Source organism: Mustelus asterias, chromosome 2 (genome assembly GCF_964213995.1).
Source record: "Mustelus asterias chromosome 2, sMusAst1.hap1.1, whole genome shotgun sequence".
In the NCBI taxonomy this organism is placed as follows: domain Eukaryota; kingdom Metazoa; phylum Chordata; class Chondrichthyes; order Carcharhiniformes; family Triakidae; genus Mustelus; species Mustelus asterias.
This window is the reverse complement of record NC_135802.1, coordinates 9,833,247-9,846,938: the sequence shown is the minus strand read 5'-3', so window position 1 is coordinate 9,846,938 and position 13,692 is coordinate 9,833,247. Positions and strand designations below refer to the sequence as shown.

The 13,692-nt window shown below is 40.3% G+C and overlaps 1 protein-coding gene across 2 annotated transcripts in view; it reads right to left on the bottom strand.

Moving 5' to 3' along the window:
* ctdspla (CTD (carboxy-terminal domain, RNA polymerase II, polypeptide A) small phosphatase-like a) overlaps nt 1-11,846 on the bottom strand; it is a 193,366-nt gene extending 181,520 nt beyond the window's left edge. Inside the window, exon 1 of one of the 2 annotated variants that reach the window (XM_078231279.1) lies at nt 11,624-11,846. In XM_078231279.1, coding sequence (XP_078087405.1) covers nt 11,624-11,693 — 70 coding nt within the window. In that variant the 5' untranslated portion in view covers nt 11,694-11,846. The remainder of the gene's footprint in view (nt 1-11,623) is intronic. The other variant, XM_078231270.1, reaches the window with a different exon arrangement.
* Nucleotides 11,847-13,692: the final 1,846 nt, after the last annotated feature.

Sequence of the window (13,692 nt, the reverse complement as noted above, 5' to 3'; positions counted from 1 at the left end):
CTATCAGATTAGGACAACAGTGCTTAGTGATGGTACACCATGTGCTCTGCAGACTTCAATCAAATCCGTGTAAATTAGCTGCTGAGGTTTCCTCAACCTGGCTACAATAGCCCAGGGACTTTCCCTCACAGGACAGAGAGCAACATCAGGAGATACACTTCATTACCCAATTTGTGAACATCTGCTTTTGGTGCATTCTCACTCTATCAAAACAATGAATATTCTTCATTCTATGTAAACGGAAGGCTAAAGGCTTCAAGAGAATAATCGTGAAAACAACAGTGAAAAAAAACACTTGGCCATGACCTGCCAAGCTAAATGAAACTATTCTAATGGGAAATGAGCAACAGTCGCAATTTGCAATTCTGAAAACACTTGTAAAATCCTAAACTATTAAAACAGGGTTTGACTTATTTATCATAACCTGATGCACCGATGATGAGGAAGAGCAACTTTATGCACATTATTAGCAGGGTCACGATCAAATTTTGTGGAAATCAATCAAATGAGATTTCAACTTATTCCGTGACTGTAGGTTCTTCCAACAATGATTCACTGACTGTGCGCAGGAATGCAACTGATATCAATTGTAAAAAATTTGGAAAAACATCTACTCACAAGAAATCATGTGCATTGCTTAACATCCAATCAGCTTTCTTCCACTGTGCATTATTTCAGCAGTCTGCATGAGGAGCCTCCCACACCCCAACTCCCCTGCCCCCCATCATCACAAAATTCTAATACAAGCTTTCACTACCTTGAGGTTGGGTTTCTTAAAATTCCCCCAGCTACTCTCCCCACCTGAACCATCCCCAAACTTTAAATCACAGAAATCAGAACACAACAGGATGTGTTCTTGCATGCACAGCAGTCACACAAACCCATCATCACCATTCCTTCCAAGTATCATCGACTCCCAGTGCCTCTGCAAGCTAACTTTCAAATTCTCAGCTTTGCTTTAAGATCTCAACCTACCTTAGTGAACTTTCCATGTACTCTTTGCTCCGCCAACACTGGACTTTTCCCTGTCCCAGATTCGCTACATTCTCTGACACTGGTGTCCAGTTCTTCAGCCATTACATTCCTGCCCGCTTCCTGCTTCGTTCCTTCAACCTCTCCACTTGTTACTGCTTAAAACTTCCCTGCCTTCAAAATCCATCCTTTCACCTGTCTTTTTGTCTCCCGTCCCTTGTCATTTCCCCACAATTTGTCTTGTCCTCCTAATGTTAAGCACCTTTGGGCTATCTTGCTGTGCAAATGTACAACAGAAAGCATGAGATGCACCACAGAATTGCGATTTGTTCTCATGTTCCTTTCTTTCATAACATAAGAAATAGGAGCAGGAGTAGGCCATCTAGTCCCTCGAGCCTGCCCCGCCATTCAATAAGATCATGGCTGATCTGACGTGGATCAGTAACAAATAATAGAATGTAACATTGAGTAAGTGAAGAAGAATACTGCTTTAAGGAGCAGGCAATACAATGGGACTCCCTTCCTCTTTATGGTTTATACCATGATGATTTTCACTGTAACTTCACTGCAGTGTTAAAGTAAGCCTACAATTTTAAAAACACCAAAAGTCAACAGAAGAGAAAGATCAGTCATACAGTCATCTAGGTGTAGGAGGCATCCTAAGTTCACGCCAGAAATCAGGGCAGTGATTGGTGATTTGCTATCAACCATTTCACACTACTGCCATATATAATAATTTCACTCCCTCTACCTTTTCATATAAAACATGTAAGCATGTTCTTCAAAAGCCTATCATCTGCAGAAACTTTGAACAACAATAATTAGCCCCAAGCTGGCCTCAAGGCCTATTTAGGCCAGCTCCCCAAAGCAGGTAACGTTAAATAACAGGCGAATCCATCAGCTGGACATCACCACATCAAGTTCTGAACCAGCTGTGTGCAAAGCCTCAGGAGATTGGCTACATATTGTAAACAAAAGCATTTGCGTTTGCCTTTTTGACTCCCTTCATGTACTCCAAAATCAAACAACCACCTTCCAGGCCTGAGAACCCCTCTCAAGCACAGCGATAATTCATGTCCGAAGGGTGGTTGGAGTCCGTTTGGAGACTTGTCCATACTGTACAGCCAGATCTCAGGTGTGAGGCCAAACTGTTACCTGTCCCCATGTACTTCATATTTTTGAAATGCTGACACACAATGGAGCTATTCTCTCCAAACGATTTGCAAAATAATATTGATCTCATTAAACTTTGGCTAGGAACAAGATGGCAATACTGAGGTTGCGATCAGAAAGGTCGCTAGGTAAGTTAGTGTGCTTAACCACACTGCCTTCAAACAGCATCAAGACAAGATGATTTGAACTTGGGCTGAAAAATACTTTACTGTACACACAGAGGCTCTATAATTGAAAAGATGCAAGAATGGAGTACATCATTATATGGAACAGCTACTTAAAACACATCCTGAGTCTTCAAGGATTAAAACGTTGATACAAGGAATGATATTTGTCAGAGCACATCACATAGCAGCATCAACTCAATTTATTCTTCCTGTATTCAAAGATGACCTATGCTTCCAGATTTGTAATTAACTCTATCAAAAGGTGGACTGCCGCATTATAAAAATAGCAAATCAAGTTATGAACAACGAAACCAAATCAATCTCCCTTCTCATGTACAACATATAAGATCAAATCAATTTTGGTGAAAGTAGCTCCCAATAAAATAAACCAGACTACAACAAAATGCATGTTTCTATGACTTTGCAAAGCAACAAATAATTAGTGGTGTGATTATTATAACAATTAAGGAATCGGAAAGAGCTGCCCCTGTATATACGCCAAAATCCTGCAGTTTCTATAAACCCGACGTACTGAAGAGGCCACTGGCTAAATTCTTAAATGGCATCACTTGCTCCTTTTTTTCCTGTCAGTGAATATTCTTTGGCATGACTGGCCCTCAGGGTATAGAAAGAGTTGGAGGGGTAACATCTTCCAGAGAAACTCTATTCACTATTCCAAAGCAGTACATTCAGTGTGATTTATTCTTCAACTAAATTTGTTTCTTGAGCACAGAGGAATACATGTTTACTATTGTTTAAGATTACATATTAAAATCTGTGCACAATCAATCTTCATTTCCACTGCCTTTGAAGTTTGTTTTTTGGCGAAAAAAACTTAATTAAAATATTTAGGGTGCATCTGTAAAACAAGTTAACAATATTAGCCCTGCAAACAGTTTTCCAGATCTGAAGACTAAAATACTCAGATTTAATTATCTTTTAGTTTCAAGTGTACTCGGTCGCCTTCCCAGTCCGTTGTCTCCAAATAAATATATTATACAACTTTAATGTGTTCCATCATAACTAAGTTGAAAGACATTGTCTGGAGAAAGTTGGTATTGTCTAAATTAAATTTTGTGGGAACTTATTGAAAAACCTATTGAAATCGTGCTTCACAGGAAAATCAGGCAAAAACCGATACTAAGTGAATGGAGTCGTTTTTGGACAGGTGAAAATATAGCCATCAATGGTGGTGATTGGTCAAGAGGCCAGAGTTGGAGCAATCCAGAGTTTGCAGAGGGTTATTAGACTGGCAAGGATTATGAAAATAGGAAGGGGTGAGGCCATGGGGAAATTTGAAAACAAAGATAAGAATTGTAATCTTGAGCCATTTGTCAATTTAGAACAGTGGTTCCCAAACTTTTTTCACTGGGCCGCACTCTCGGAATAAAAATTTGCTCGCGCCACACCAAATTTTTTATTTATATATATATTAATACATTAAAAAAAACAACTCCTAGCAGTGCTTGATTCATAACATAGAACACAACTACTTTATAATATGATCATGGGACATCCAGAAAGTATAAAACAATCACTTTGGAAAAATATCTAATCCATGTTTAAATGTTTCTTTGATTGTCCTTGAATCTTCCCGCCACACTTGCCATCCTCTCTTGCCACACCAGTGTGGCGCACCGCACCCTTTGGGAACCACTGATTTAGAATTTAGGTCAGCGAATGCAGAGGATGATGAACTCGAGGCCAGCGCTTGTCAAGAACCACAGCTTCTGCTCAGTGCCTTTACTGGTCCCAAGTGGCATAGCTGGGGGCACCAACTCAACAAGTAGGGGGATTGGTATTCCCACACACTGCATCACTGTTGCTTTAAACAAGCATTTTACTCTAAACATAATGAGGAGAAAAAGTGTACAAGATAAGTTCTTGTTATCTTTGTGACAAAAGAACATATGGGATAACAAGAAAAGACCTCATCAAGCTTGACATATTGTTGACATCAATTCCACCCTCACTCAATTGCAAAACACAAGACCTTCTGCTGAAATAAACTGTAACTTTGTTCCCAATTGGCAATTCAAAAATTGCAGCTAAACAGAATACTGTGGCTACAAGTAACCAACAACCCACGTTTTTCACTCAGATCTGCCTCTGTTACACCTTGTTACTCATGAGTTAGATTTAAGGTGCATGGGTTTGGATTAAGGAATATCACAGAAACAGAAAGTGAATAATTCAGATAGATTCTTACATACCACTAGAGAACCTGACAATATTTCAGCATTAAAAATGGACACATTTTAGATAGAAGTGGGACATTCAGCCCTTCAAAGTTTGATAGGCTAGCGTGAAACAGATCCGAGTTGCCTGCTTTCGATCCACATCCCTTGATACTCTTTACTTGACATGCATTTTGCTAGTTAACAAAAAAAATAAGAATTATGTTTATGTAGCATGTGTCACAGTCTCAGAACATCCTAAATTATGTTACAGTCAATGAATTACTTTTGAAGTGTAATCACTGTTGAAATGCAGGAAAGGTGGTAGCCAATTTGTGCACAGCAAGCTTCCATAATCAGCAACATGACTAGATCATCTGTTAATATTTTGTGATGTTGATTGAGGGATAAATATTGGCCAGGACACAAGGGATAATTCCCTACTCTTCTTAGAAATAGTGCCATGGTATCTTTTGCGTTCACCTGAGGGCAGGCCATGCTTCAACTTAAGAACAAATTACAGCACAGGAACAGGCCCTTCAGCACTCCAAGCCTACACCGACCATGCTGCCTGACTTAACTAAAACCCCCTACGCTTCCGGGACCATATCCCTCTATTCCCATCCTATTCATGCATTTGTCAAGACGTCCCTTAAAAGTCACTACCGTATCAGCTTCCACTACCTCCCCCGGCAGCGAGTTCCAGGCACCCACCACCCTCTGTATAAAAAATCTGCCTCGTACATCTCCTTTAAACCTTGCCCCTCGCACCTTAAACCTGTGCCCCCTAGTAATTGACTCTTCCACCCTGGGAAAAAGCTTCTGACTATCCACTCTGTCCATGCCTCTCATAATCTTGTAGTCTTCTATCAGGTCGTCCCTCAACCTCCGTCGTTCCAGTGAGAACAAACCAAGTTTCTCCAACCTCACCTCATAGCTAATGTCCTCCATACCAGGCAACATCCTGGTAAATCTTTTCTGTACCCTCTCCAAAGCCTCCACATTCTTCTGGTAGCGTGGTGACCAGAATTGAACACTATATTCCAAGTGCGGCCTAACTCTTAACATCTCATTCAAAAGACAGAATAGCACTAGCTCAGTACCATTCTGAAGTTTCAGCCTTGATTTTTGTGCTCAAGTCTAGAAGTGAATTTTGAACCCAAAAACTTCCTCTCAAAAGGTGAGAATGCTACCACGAGGCCATCATTGACACTAAGACATCATAAACTAAGATCAAAACTTTAACCACGCTTACACAAATATTCAGAGTCCCAAAATTCTTGCATCCTTCAGATTCACTTTACATAAATGGGTATCCTTTATTTATCAGCCTTTTATTTGGTTGATGTTGGATTGGGGTACCAATTCAGCTGAAACACCCACAGGCCAGTTAAATACACCGGAACAGCTGCAACAACAGTCAATCTGAGCTAATAAACAACTTGGAGATTTCATGCTAATATCGCAACATTCCCTCCACGATATTGTTTTTATTTGAAAACTGAGTTACTACCAGCCTTTTATATGAGCATACTGTACACAAGTTATTTTCATTCACTTTTAAACAAGTTAGAACGTCGAAAGGTGTCACAAGGCAACTGCCTCTCACATCTTGCTACTACATATATAATGTAAATTCAGGGTACTTTATGGAACTGTTTCCTTTTGCAACTGTATCACCACACTGCCCACAAGTGAACCTGACATCCTGTGCAAAGCAAAGCCTGCAGTCCTGTGCCTTTCTACTCCTTTGGGAGTACAATCCTACATCACTGGTGCTTAATGCACTTCTCTTCTCTCCAACCCACTCCAGCAGACCCAAGCTAATCAAGGTGATGAATTTTAATTTATTTACAGAAATTAAACAATGACACATTCAGAATAGCACAAGCTCAGATGCAGCAGTAAATAGCCAATCCCTAAAAACCACATTCTGTCCCAACAACAGATAATCCAGCTAAATCAAAACACTCGACCTGCAGTTCCATTTCACCAAGGCTAGCCCATCCCCCCTTTTTCATGCTTCAGTCTGCTTCTGGATTCCAGCATATTTGAAGCTTAAAACATACCATTAGCCTTTAAAATTCATGAACTCTGCAGAAAATTCCAGAGAGATATAAAACAATGCATTTGAAAAGCTACGGCCATCTCCAGGTTCAACGATCCACAGGAGGGAGTTGTTAACAGCTTCAAAGGAATTTCTGGAATTTCACGAACATATTAAATAGAAGCAGAAGTAGGCCATTCAACCCGTAATGTAGGATTGAAGACAAAAGTCACCTTTCTAGAAAGCAGACACAGACCTTTCCCAACCTCAATTTTATACAGCTAACAAGTCTATTCAGCTAACATGTTTATACACACAAGGCAAATTCAGTCTCTGTATATGTTCATAAATTGAAAATGCCATAAAATTTCACTCAAAGTTTACAGAGCAAAATTCCAAGTGAAGAATTCGGTTGATGTAATACGCATGCCAAACTGAAAACATGTTCTAGATCTTGGATGAAATAAGCCTTCATACAAGAGTATTAATAGTTTGTCATTGACTAACTACAAGTTATAGGAATACTGGAACAGGACTAGGCCATTTAGCCCCTCGAGTGTGTTTTGCCCACCACGGCACGGAGGCACAGTGGTTAACACTGCTGCCTCACAACGCTAGAGACCCAGGTTCGATTCCTGGCTTGGGTCACTGTCTGTGTGGAGTTTGCACGTTCTCTCCGTGTCTGCGTGGGTTTCCTCCGGGTGCTCCGGTTTCCTCCCACAATCTGAAAGACGTGCTGGTTAGGTGCATTGACCCAAACAGGCGCCAAAGTGTGGCAACTAGGGGAATTTCACACTAACTTCGTTGCAGTGTTAATAAATAAACTTTAACTTTAAACTTATCATGGCTGATCCGTGACCCAACTCCATATCCTTTAACATCTTTTGTTAACAAAAAGTCAAACAGATCTGTCAGGCATACTGGCTTTCTAATCAGTTGAAAATTTAAGGCTTTTTGTTCATTTGTAGACTCCAGTTATTTCCCAACTGGTCTGATTCCCTGATGATTTCCCTCTCGCCTTTCTTAAATCACAGTGTGAGATGCACAATTTTTCAATCTAAAAAGGAACAGTTCATAAATCAAGAGAACTCTGGAAGGTTACATATTTCCTTAAAAGCCCTGGGATGAAAGCTACCTGGTCCTGAGGATATGTCACTCACTGCCTTCATTACAGTTATTTTGCTTATGTTAATTTTGGTGACCCCTTATCCAATATTAGTTTCAGTACAGCACAGGAAACAGGCCCTTCGGCCCTCCAATTTTCCTTGCTTTGTCCAGCATGCTGACTTCTTCTTCTAATGTAAAAACCAATACAAAGCAATTATTCAGCATGTCTATCATGTCCATATTTTCAACGACAACAACACTGTTGAGTTCAAGGAGGCCGCAATGTTCCAGACCACACTCTTTTTCCTAATGCAATTGTAAAAATGTGTTAATTTTGATACATCCATCAACAGATTTCCCAGGTTTACTGTGGACAACCTCTGTCTCATTTCATTGAATAATCCTTATCTAAACCTAGAAGCAGCTGTTTCATTTTTCTCTCCCATTCAAACACTAGATTGGTCACAATTGTATTATGATCACTATTTGATAAATATTCATGCACCGTTAGGCTAGTAACTAGATCTGGTCCATTACTCATTACTAAATCTGATATGGCTAGCTCCATTATTGATTCCAAGACATATCACTTTAAACTATCCTGGACACACAAAATACATTACCTTTCGGAAATGTGCTAGTATGCTTATTGCAATCTACATGAAAGTTAAAATCCTCCATAAAAAACATTCTGCCGTTATCACATATTTGTCTGATCTCTGCACTCATACAATCTAACACTGAATGTATTCTACTTAAGGGGCCTGTACACAACTCCCACTACAATCTCAAATCATTTGCTATTTCTTATATCAACCCACAGAGTCTCCACATAGCCTGCTTACCTCTCATTAATCCTCTTATTATTGAAACAATTTCATCTTGAATCACTAATACTCTTCCTCCTCTACCATTCTCCCAACTTTCCTGTAGACCTTACAACCTGGTATGCTTAGCTCCCAGTCCCAGGTTAATGTAGATAATAATCAATACACGATTACAACAAAGCCTCAGCATGCCCATCAGTGTGTAAAACACCAAAACTTGAGTATTGTTACAAATGAATAATCTCGGCTCAGAAATTCAGATTGCAAATCTTAAATCACTGTCACAATGCTCATCTGAACCCTAAGATGACATTAATACTTTGGAATATTCCAATTTATATATTTTATTACACCTCCTTTTATGTAGGAGACTTTCATGTTGCAAGGTTTGATAACTATAATGTAACTTACGGCCAAATGATCAGGAATTTTTTTCTGGCCAGTTGTTTTAACAGCAATGCTATCTCTTGTTACTGTGGGAGTGTCACTATGTTGAGCAAATACAGTTAGTGAAGTAATAGCACTGACAGATTTGGGCATTTTTAATATTAGTCAAAGTTCTCATTTCAAGTTGGATTGGTTGACTTTAGTACCATGATAAAAAATCAATCGTAAAATTGCCCTCAGAAAACTGGTCACATGTAAATGTGTCGATGGTGACAGTTGACAATAAAGCACACAGTGAGTGGTATTGTGCATTTCTGTTTAACTATTTTCTGACAAACTCATATGAATAGCTCACCACTGAAATTATAATTACACGAAAAATGCACAGAAATATTCAAAACACTGCTTAAAAATTATCGGCCCAATATTTGCTGGATTGTTACTGCATATGGAATTCTCATTCTGAAACAAATCAGAAACAACAGGGCTGACACAGGGTGAAGGAGTGCCAAGGTGGCTCAGCCATGTTGTGAAATGTCACCAAATATCAGTGCTGCACACACCATGTCAGCCTCGTAATCCAAGAAGGATTTAACCTTTTACAAAAGGATATGTTCCTTTTTCAAATTAAGGAAAAACAGCACTAAGCTAAAAGTATGCACAAAGGGAGCCATTTAGAAAGTTAACTGAAGCTCGGCAGCATTAACCTCCAGTTTCCTATCACAAGACCTTACACAGCAAAGAGAAATGGAAAGCATACCATGACATGGGTACTGGCAAGGCACTGCAAAGTAAAGTCTACAGTCTGATTTTGAAAAAAAAAAGGCAGCAACACAGCCTAGTGGAGTGAGTTAAAGAAACAAACTTGCACAAATATTTTATATATATACACCCACATTTCCTGCTATGTCTTCATAAAACTAGTAGGATCTTGATGTCAATTATGTTGTTTCACTTTAAGCAGTGAAAACATGAAAGACTGCACATACACAAGGCAGGATTTGATAAATTATATCTACACAGTCCAAACTGACCAGTTACTTTGAGATTGGCAAAGCCACAAGGAGAGTTATGGTCAGCCTGATGAGTGAAGGTATTAATCAAATTCTACTGCACAAACTGCACATTTCTAACCACACATCGACATCATTTTTAAAGGGAAAATTTTGTTATATAAGAGATGTGCAAGTGTGGAAATACAAACAGTATTGCAGCTAATTCCAGACCACACATGTTTAAGTACTTGTCTGGAATTAAAATTCCCTGCATTTTATTAAAACCTCTCTCTTGGGAATACTGAATGGAAATTCCTGAAATTACTGCAGAAGGAAATTGTTATATACAGTAATAAAACATAAAACTTCAAACTCACAAGTTAAAAAAAAAGACTTAAAGTGGCAAAGTACTTTAGACAAATTTATTTTACAAGGATTCTTCTCATAACAAAACTGTTTTCTCCCTCATGCTTTAGACGATACTCGGGTTTTCTGAGTGTCAGGTCAAGAAAGCACTGATTTTAAAATGCTTGCTATAAAGTATCTCTTTTAAAAACTATTATTTTTTCTTCTGAAGCACAATTATGCAAATGACCATTTATTCTGACATAATATACTCAAACCTCATCTACACTGTTCCATTCCCTCCAAAAAAATGCATCAGAATCTTGTTCTTAATATGAACCATACGAGTTATCATCGTATAAATTGATTCAATACAATTGCAACATATTTTTCACCAAATCTAAAATGCTGCCTCTCTCCTCTAAATCAGAAGCAATTGCACATTTTTGTTGCTTGCCTTAGGTGCAAACCCATCAAGTGGTTGCACTGAGTCAGAGGAAGCACAATTTCCACAATCTCTATTTTAACTTTTTTTGGGGCTATTTTTTCTCTCTCTCTCTTTTAACTTTTGTGGAAGATGACAAACCAGAGTGCGTGGGAGAAGAACTCAGACCAAAACATTGCACTTGTTTTTCTTGTTGTAAAAGGGTGCCTCACAGGTTCAAAACATCATTAATTGGCAAATCCTGACCGTAAACAAAACTAAAGGTACTTTTGCACTCAAAAGGAAAAAAATATTTTGGGAAGGGGCAGAGAGCACAAGTCTCCACTACTCCAGATTTTTTTCTCAAAAAGATCTGAATAAGCTTGAAGGGAGGGGAAACCAGAACTGAAATGATCTGCAGGAACCTCTTTCTCCAGGAAGATTTTCCTTACAAGTCACATTTTGGGCTTGGAGCAAAAATTAAATCAGCATCTCCATTTCAGTCCCCCCCCCCCCCCAAAAAAAGACACAAAACAAGTACCCACAATTCGGGTAGACAGACCCAAGACAAGACTGGTGTGCACTTTCCCAAACTCAGGAACCCTGGAGCAAAAATTAAATCAGCATCTCCATTTCAGTCCCCCCCCCCCAAAAAAAAAGACACAAAACAAGTACCCACAATTCGGGTAGACAGACCCAAGACAAGACTGGTGTGCACTTTCCCAAACTCAGGAACCCTGGAGCAAAAATTAAATCAGCATCTCCATTTCAGTCCCCCCCCCCCCCCAAAAAAAAAGACACAAAACAAGTACCCACAATTCGGGTAGACAGACCCAAGACAAGACTGGTGTGCACTTTCCCAAACTCAGGAACCCTTTCCCCCTTCCAGTCCAAATCCCACTCCCCCCCCCCCCCCCCCCAAAAAAAACCACAATCCTTCACATCCTGCTGTAGGGAAGATGATGGTTGAATAAAACACGAGCAAGATGTCCAGTGGCTTACCTTTTTCCTGGGACGATGAAATAATCTCATCCTCTTTGCTGACCTGCGTTATAATGGACGTGCTGTCCATCGAACCAAACCCCTTCTGGCTTTCGGCCGCCGGGCCCTCCGCGACTTCCTTCAGAAAATGCACCGAAAACAAAAAAACAACGCTCTCCTTTCCCCCCTCTTAACCCACACCCCAGAAGAAGAAATATATATATATATTTGATTTTTGTTTAATACATATATATAACTGCCACAGGCAAAAAAATTTAAAATACTTCTTTTTTTTAAAAAAATGCAGAAAATATATATATATATATATATCTGCAACTTTCTTGTATCCCTTCTTCCCCCCTTCCCTCCCCCCCCCAAAAAAAATAAGATTTTTTTTCAGTCAACCATTTATGTTCATGTTTATGTCGGGAAAATTCAAAAAATAACCGCCTTTGGCCCGCGGCCCGCGGCCGGGAGGAAGAAGCCGAGCTGTCCGGTGAGTGCTGCAAACCGCGCTCAAATACTGAGGGGAAAATCCCCCCTTTTTCTCGATCTCCCCAAGCCTTGATTGCGATCTCTTTATCCTTTTTTTTCCCCCCCTCGCTCTCTCTGGCGTCGTCTCTCCTCCCGCGTTGTTGTTTCTTTTTCCCTTCTCCTCGATATATTATTTCTTGTCAAACGTCGTCGTTTTTTTTTTCGCTCTCCAATATGGAGGAGCTGGAACTTCTCTCAGATTCAAAAACAACAAGAAAATGTGCGCCGTCTGTTTCAAGAAACCCTCTCTCTTTTTTTTTAAATAATCCCCTCCTCTTCCCTCGCCTTTTTTTCCTCTCTACTTTCTTTCCTCACAACTTCCCGGCCTTTAGGGAGGTTTATATATATATATATATATTCTTTTCTCTCTTCAGTGCAAGATGATCAGCGACGGCACCAAATCCAACACAACAGCAACTCCTCCCTTACCCACACCTCTCCCCCCCCCCCCCCCCCCCGCCAACCCTCCTGCCTAAAAATAATAATAATTACTTCAGGAAAGAAATCGGAGCTGCTGCTTTGCACAAGAGTGCCCCCACCACACAACCAACTTCCACTCCGCCTCCTCCTAACTCGGCCACTCTTGTAGCTGCCAGCATTAAAGTGTGGCAACATTACATACAGAGAGAGAGACTGTGCATTTAGAATAGGTTTTAATTGGCATGGCCAAACATCAAACAATTCAAATGTCCTAAGAACTGCAGAAAGCCTTTTTGATAATAGCTGTGGCTATTGCAAAAGGCAGCTTTTAACTGCAGACTCTGGTCTATTTCTCTCAGGGCTTTTTAAAAAAAATCTTTTCTTCGAAGGCTAGCAGAGCGCCCAAGTGGGCACTTTCTGGGCCATCTTTGTCCCGCCCACATAAAATTTGTCCCCGACTAGTGGTGTGGATTTAATCCATCACTCTGCACCCGTTCCGGGGATGGCGGGACTGATGTATGAGGGGAGATTGACTGGGTTCGGATTGTTTTCGCTGGAGTTCAGACGAATGAGGGGGGGATCTCATAGAGACTTATAAAATTCTAACAGGACTAGACAGGGTAGATGCAGGGAGGATGTTTCCAATGGTGGGGGAGTCCAGAACCAGGTCACAGTCTGAGAATTCGGGGTAGACCATTTAGGACGGAGGTGAGAAGACTTTTCTTCGCCCAAAGAGTGGTGAACCTGTGGAATTCATTACCACAGGAAGTAGTTGATGCCAAAACATTGAATGTATTCAAAAGGCAGCTAGATATAGCACTTGGGCGAATGGGATTAAAGGTTATGGGGAGAAAGCAGGATTAGGAGTTGGACGATCAGCCATGATCGTGATGAATGGCGGAGCAGGTTCGAAGGGCCAAATGGCCTCCGTCTACTCCTATCGTCTATGTTTCTCTCCCCTCCCTCCCATCATAAGAAAATGCAGATATACCAGACACAATCACTGGCCAAACCACAAGCCAAGAGAGATTTAAGGTGCAAGTGGGACTAATTGGATAGGTATTTCATAGAGCTGGAGTGAGCGCAATGGGCCAAATGTTCTTCTGAGTTGGATCTTTCTATGATTCTACACCTGC